Raw genomic sequence first — 7,142 nt, 5'->3', positions numbered from 1 at the left:
GAGGTTCTACTGCCGCCTCTCACACCAGTCCATTACTTTTAGCATGGCTGGAGGGAGGTTCTACTGCCTCCCCTCACACCAGTTCATTACTTTTAGCATGGCTGGAGGGAGGTTCTACTGCCTCCCCTCACACCAGTCCATTACTTTTAGCATGGCTGGAGGGAGGTTCTACTGCCTCCCCTCACACCAGTCCATTACTTTTAGCATGGCTGGAGGGAGGTTCTACTGCCTCCCCTCACACCAGTCCATTACTTTTAGCATGGCTGGAGGGAGGTTCTACTGCCTCCTCTCACACCAGTCCATTACTTTTAGCATGGCTGGAGGGAGGTTCTACTGCCTCCCCTCACACCAGTTCATTACTTTTAGCATGGCTGGAGGGAGGTTCTACTGCCTCCCCTCACACCAGTCCATTACTTTTAGCATGGCTGGAGGGAGGTTCTACTGCCTCCCCTCACACCACTTCATTACTTTTAGCATGGCTGGAGGGAGGTTCTACTGCCTCCCCTCACACCAGTCCATTACTTTTAGCATGGCTGGAGGGAGGTTCTACTGCCTCCCCTCACACCAGTCCATTACTTTTAGCATGGCTGGAGGGAGGTTCTACTGCCTCCCCTCACACCAGTCCATTCCTTTTAGCATGGCTGGATGGAGGTTCTACCATATTCCTCACACCACTCGGTAGAAAATCGGAATTTCCATGTTACTATAAAGTGTACACTATGTACACTATAGTCCAGCAGGGGGAGCCATCCTTGACTAGTATTACTATAGGTGTATGTTTCTCCTTCATGAGTGTTAAGCTCGCAAGCATGACAGTGTGTGTATTCACGTTTGTGAGTGTTTGTAAAACTTATGGTGTGTGTGTGTGTGTGTGTGTGTGTGTGTGTGTGTGTGTGTGTGTGTGTGTGTGTGTGTGTGTGTGTGTGTGTGTGTGTGTGTGCGTGCGTACGTTTGGGTGGTATACCGTATATGCCTTATCCCGGGGTATTTTGAAATACCGCTGAAATGATTGTCTTGATATTCAGATTATTTTCTTGATATGATCGTCCCATACTGATCTCTCTCTCTCTCTCTCTCTCTATCTGGATACCGTGTGTATGAATAATGATGTTAACTACACCGTTGTCAGCCGTCTGCTGAAAAAAGCAGCTCTATCTTTGATTTCCCCCAGGACACACACACACACACAGACACACACACACACACACACACACACACACACACACACACACACACACACACACACACACACACACACACACACACACACACCAACACACACAGAGTAGGATACACTGTTTGCTGTGATCCACAACAGGAGCTTAAACTATTTAATATTTTTATCCCTGTCAATTGCCCCCTTCTCTCTGTACAGTTCTTCCTCCATACTAAACTATACTGGGGCAGGTCGTGTACAATACATTATATAGAATGCGTCACAAATGGCACTCTATGACCTATGTGAAGTGCACTACTTTTGACGAGTGCTCATAGGATTGTGTACTATAGTAGTGTACTATATGTTGGGGATAGAGTACCATTTGGGATGCACCTTTACACACTGGCCCGTGTTAGCGCTTTACACACTGGCCCGTGTTAGCGCTTCACACACTGGCCCGTGTTAGCACTTCACACACTGGCCCATGTTAGCGCTTCACACACTGGCCCGTGTTAGCACTTCACACACTGGCCCGTGTTAGCGCTTTACACACTGGCCCGTGTTAGCGCTTTACACACTGGCCCGTGTTAGCACTTCACACACTGGCCCGTGTTAGCGCTTTACACACTGGCCCGTGTTAGCACTTCACACACTGGCCCGTGTTAGCACTTCACACACTGGCCCGTGTTAGCGCTTTACACACTGGCCCGTGTTAGCACTTCACACACTGGCCCGTGTTAGCGCTTTACACACTGGCCCGTGTTAGCACTTTACACACTGGCCCGTGTTAGCACTTCACACACTGGCCCGTGTTAGCACTTCACACACTGGCCCGTGTTAGCGCTTTACACACTGGCCCATGTTAGCGCTTTACACACTGGCCCGTGTTAGCACTTCACACACTGGCCCGTGTTTGCACTTTACACACTGGCCCGTGTTAGCACTTTACACACTGGCCCGTGTTAGCGCTTTACACACTGGCCCGTGTTAGCACTTTACACACTGGCCCGTGTTAGCGCTTTACACACTGGCCCGTGTTAGCGCTTTAAGAGAGAGCGCCGTAATAAATGCCGGCGAGACTACACCGGCGTGTGGATAAACCACCTCTACCCTACGTTCTATTGGCTAACGTGCAATCAATGAAGAATAAACTGAACGAGATCCGTTCAAGACTATCCTATCAATGTGATTTGAATAACTGTTTCTAGTGTTGAAAGTTTCCAAGACATCAGTGGTCTCCATTATTGGGAAATTGAAAAAATATGGAACTACCTAGACTTTGCCTAGAGCTGTCCGTCCAACCAAACTGAGCAACTGGGCAAGTAGGACCCAATTACCACTCTGACAGAACTACATAGTTCCTTGGCTGAGATGGGAGAACCAGAATGACAACAGTCTCTACAGCACTTCATCAATCTGGGCTTTATTGGAGAGTGGCCAGACAGAAGCCACTCCTGAGAAAAAGGCACATGACGGCATGCCTGGAGTTTGCTAAAAGGCACGTGAAAGACTCTGAGAGCATAAGGCAAAAGATTCTGTGGTCTGATGAGACAAAAATGTAACTCTTTGGCCTGAATGCAAAGAAAACCAGGCACATATTGTTACTCGTCTAACACCATCCCTGCCGTGAAGCTTGGTGGTGGCAGCATCATGCTACAGTGTGAGGATGCTTCACAGAGGCAGGGACTGGAAGACAGGTAAGGCTAGAGGGGAAAATGAATGGAGACAAAAACAAGCAAATCCATGATGAGAACCTGCTTCAGAGTGCAAACTAACTTAGACTGGGGCTAAGATGTACGTTCCAACAGAACAATGACCCCAAGCATACAGCCAAAGCAACGCTGGAATTGCTTCAGAACAAGAATGTGTGAACAAGTCCTTGAGTGGCATCGGCAGGTACAGAACGGCAGCGTTGGGTAAACTCAAGGGGGGTGGTGTTCGAACAGCAGCTGGTGTGCAGTCTCTAATATTGAGAAAGTCTCAAGGTTCTGCTTGCCTGAGTTAGAATGCATTGTGAAAAACTGTAGACCATTCTATTTACTGAGACAGTTTTCATCTATATGTTTCGTAGCTATCTATTTACCATCACAAACTGATGCTGACACTAAGACTGCACTCAACCAGCTGTATAGGGCCTTAAGCAAACAAGAAAATGGTCACCCAAAGGTGGCACTACAAGTGGCCAGTGTTTTTAATGCAGGATATCTCAAATCTGCTTTACCTCATTTCTAGCAGCATGTCACCTGTGCAACTAGAGATTAAAAAGCTCTAGATCACCTTTACTCCACACACAGAGACATATACAAAGCTCTCCCTCCATTTGGTAAATCTGACCATAACTCTATCCTTTAGATTCCTGCTTACAAGCAAAAACTCAAACAGGAAATACCAGTGACAAGCTCAGTACGGAAGTGGTCTGAAGAAGCGAATGCTAAACTACAGGACTGTTTTTCTGCCACAGACTGGAATATGTTCCGGGATTCTTCCAATGGCATTGAGGAGTTTACCATGTCTGTCAAAGGCTTCAGTAATAAGTGCATCAACGACTTTGTCCCCACAGTGACTGTACGTACAAATCCCAACCAGAAGCCATGGATTACAGGCAACATCCGCACTGAGATAAACGCTAGAGCTGCCACTTTCAAGGAACATGATACTAATCCAGAAGCTTATAAGAAATCCCACTACGCCCTTGATGCACCAAAAAATTGGCAAAGCGTCACTACAGAACTAAGATTGAATCCTACTACACCGGCTCTGACGCTCGTCAGATGTGGCAGGGCTTGCAAACTATCATGAAATACAAAGGGACACCCAGCCGCGAGTTGCCCTTTTACACTAGTCTATCAGACTGAACCATGCATGAAAGCATCAGCTGTTCAGAACGAATGTGTGATCACACTCTACGTATCTGATGTGAGTTAGACCTTTAAAACGGTTACCATTCACAAGGCCACAGAGCCAGACAGATTACCAGGATGCGTACTTGAAGCATGCGCTGACCAGCTGGCAAGGGTCTTCACTGACAATTTCAAACTCTCTCTGACCCTGTAATACAGTTAAAGTCGGAAGTTTACATACACTTAGGTTGGAGTCATTAAAAATCGTTTTTCAACCACTCCATAAATGTATTGTTAACAAACTATAGTTTTGGCAAGTCGGATATCACATCTACGTTGTGCATGAACCAAGTCATTTTTCCAACAATTGTTTACAGACAGATTATTTCAATTATACTTCACTGTATCACAATTCCAGTGGGTCAGAAGTTTACATACACTAAGTTGACTGTGCCTTTAAACAGCTTGGAAAATTCCAGAAAATGATGTCATGGCTTTAGAAGCTTCTGATAGGCTAATTGACATCATTTGAGTCAATTGGAGGTGTACCTGTGGATGTATTTCAAGGCCTACCTTCAAACTCAGTGCCTCTTTGCTTGAGATCATGGGAAAATCAAAAGAAATAAGACAAGACCTCAGAAAAAAAATTGTAGACCTCCACAAGTCTGGTTCATCCTTGGGAGCAATTTCCAAACACCTGAAGGTACCATGTTCATCTGTACAAACAAGAGGACGCAAGTATAAACTTCATAGGACCACACAGCCGTTACACCGCTCAGGAAGGAGACACGTTCTGTCTCCTAGAGGTGAACGTACTTTAGTGCGAAAAGTGCAAATCAATCCCAGAACAACAGCAAAGGACCTTGTGAAGATGCTCGGGGAAACAGGTACAAAAGTATCTATATCCACAGTAAAACGAGTCCTAAATCGACATAATCTGAAAGGCCGCTCATAAAAAAGCCTGACTACAGTTTGCAACTGCACATGAGGGCAAAGATCTTACTTTTTGGAGAAATGTCCTCTGGTCTGATGAAACAAAAATAGAACTGTTTGGCCATAATGACCATCGTTATGTTTGGATGAAAAAGGGGGAGGCTTGCAAGCCGAAGAACACCATCCCAACCGTTAAGCACAGGGGTGGGAGCATCATGTTGTGGGGGTGCTTTGCTGCAGGAGGGACTGGTGCACTTCACAAAATAGATGGCATCATGAGAAGGAAACTGATATGGATATATTGAAGCAATATCTCAAGACATCAGACAGGAAGTTAAAGCTTGGTCACAAATGTGTCTTCCAAATGGACATTGGCCCCAAGCACACTTCCAAAGATGTGGCAAAATGGCTTAAGGACAACAAAGTTAAGGTATTGGAGTGGCCATCACAAGCCCTGATCTCAATGCTATAGAAGATTTGTGGGCAGAACTGAAAACGCATGTGCGAGCAAGGAGGCCTACAAACCCGACTCAGTTACACCAGCTTTGTCAGGAGAAATGGCCAAAATTCAACCAAATGTATTGTGGGAAGCTTGTGGAAGGCTACCCGAAACATTTGACCCAAGTTAAACAATTTAAAGGCAATGCTACCAAATACTAATTAAGTGAATGTAAACTTCTGACCCACTGGGAATGTGATGAAATAAGTAAAAGCTGAAATAATTCATTCTCTCAACTATTATTCTGACATTTCACATTCTTAAAATAAAGTGATATTCCTATCAGTCCTAAGACAGGGAATTTTTAATTGGAATAAATGTCAGGAATTGTGAAAATCTGAGTTTAAATGTATTTGGCTAAGGCTTATGTAAACTTCAGACTTCAACTGTATCTACACGTTTCAAGCAGACCACCATAGTCCCTGTGTTAAGAACGCCAAGGTAACCTGTCTAAATGACTATTGCCCCTTGGCACTTACATCTGTAGCCATGAAATGCTCCTGAACAGCTCATACCCCCAAGCCATAAGACTGCTGAACTGTTAATGAAATGGCTACCCGGACTATTAGCAAGCTTGTAGCATCATGCCCAAGACGACTCTTTGTAGCTGTCTATTTACCACCACATACCACTAAACGATGCTGCCACTAAGACCGCACTCAATGAGCTGTATACGGTCATAAGCAAACAGGAAAATGCTCATCCAGAGGCGGCGCTGCTAGTGGCCGGGAACTTTAATGCAGGGTACTTCAATCAGTTTTACTTCATTTCTACCAGCATGTTAAATGTGCAACCAGAGGGAAAAAAAACTTTAGGCAATGTTTTGCACTGACTCTCTTGCTCTGGCTCTATGCAAACTCACTGGACTCACATACTACACTGATACTCCAACAAACAAACACACACACACACACACACACACACACACACACACACACACACACACACACACACACACACACACACACACACACACACACACACACACACACACACACACACACACACACACACACACAAATGCTGAAGGTGCCAGATGTATGAAAATTAGAAGAACAGGGATAGGCCTACCTCTCGTTGGCTTGAGCAGCTGTGTCTCCCGCACTATGCACACAGTTGTACGCAGTTACATGCATACCGGTTTGATAGGCTACAGAACTGAAGTAGAGGACTCATCAATTCAGTCACAACAGATTAGATATTTATGGGAATAAAACTATGTGAGTTAACAACATTAGTGAATCAGCGGTTTTCTGACCGATGCTTAATTTGGATGGTTTGGGCTCCCACGAACCGGACCGATGCACTTGTATCTTAAACATTTAAATCCACAGAACGATGTATTGGTAAATTGTTATTAAAAGGTTATAAGAAGAAAGGTCCTAAAAAAAAATGCTTATCTGTGACATCACAGGGTAGGATTAAAATTAAGAAAAAGAGATTTTCAAAAACCTGAGTTTCTTGCCAGAGGGAGGGAATTTTCTTGCTCCCCACGTCATTGCGAATCTCATTGTGTTTTAATTTTTTATTTTGATGATGTAGACAGGTAGGTAGAACTTTTTAACTTTATATTTTGTTCTACAGAACGAATACATTCGCCGTGTTCACATATGTAGACATTGTTATTGATAATGATAATGAAGTTGAAAAGGTTGTGCCTTTAGAAATCAAGAAAATGGACAACTAAGGATGAATTTGTCTCCCATGAACT

General features: G+C 44.5%; 1 protein-coding gene across 1 annotated transcript in view; it reads left to right on the top strand.

The window, feature by feature from the left end:
• The first annotated feature begins 2,825 nt into the window (after nt 1-2,825).
• Nucleotides 2,826-7,142, top strand: part of LOC120021135 (replication protein A 70 kDa DNA-binding subunit-like) — an 83,978-nt gene continuing 79,661 nt past the window's right edge. The window contains exon 1 of the mRNA XM_038964773.1: nt 2,826-2,856. Coding sequence (XP_038820701.1) covers nt 2,826-2,856 — 31 coding nt within the window. The remainder of the gene's footprint in view (nt 2,857-7,142) is intronic.

This window comes from Salvelinus namaycush, chromosome 26, assembly GCF_016432855.1.
Source record: "Salvelinus namaycush isolate Seneca chromosome 26, SaNama_1.0, whole genome shotgun sequence".
Lineage (NCBI taxonomy): Eukaryota > Metazoa > Chordata > Actinopteri > Salmoniformes > Salmonidae > Salvelinus > Salvelinus namaycush.
This window is presented reverse-complemented; position numbering and strand designations above follow the sequence as displayed.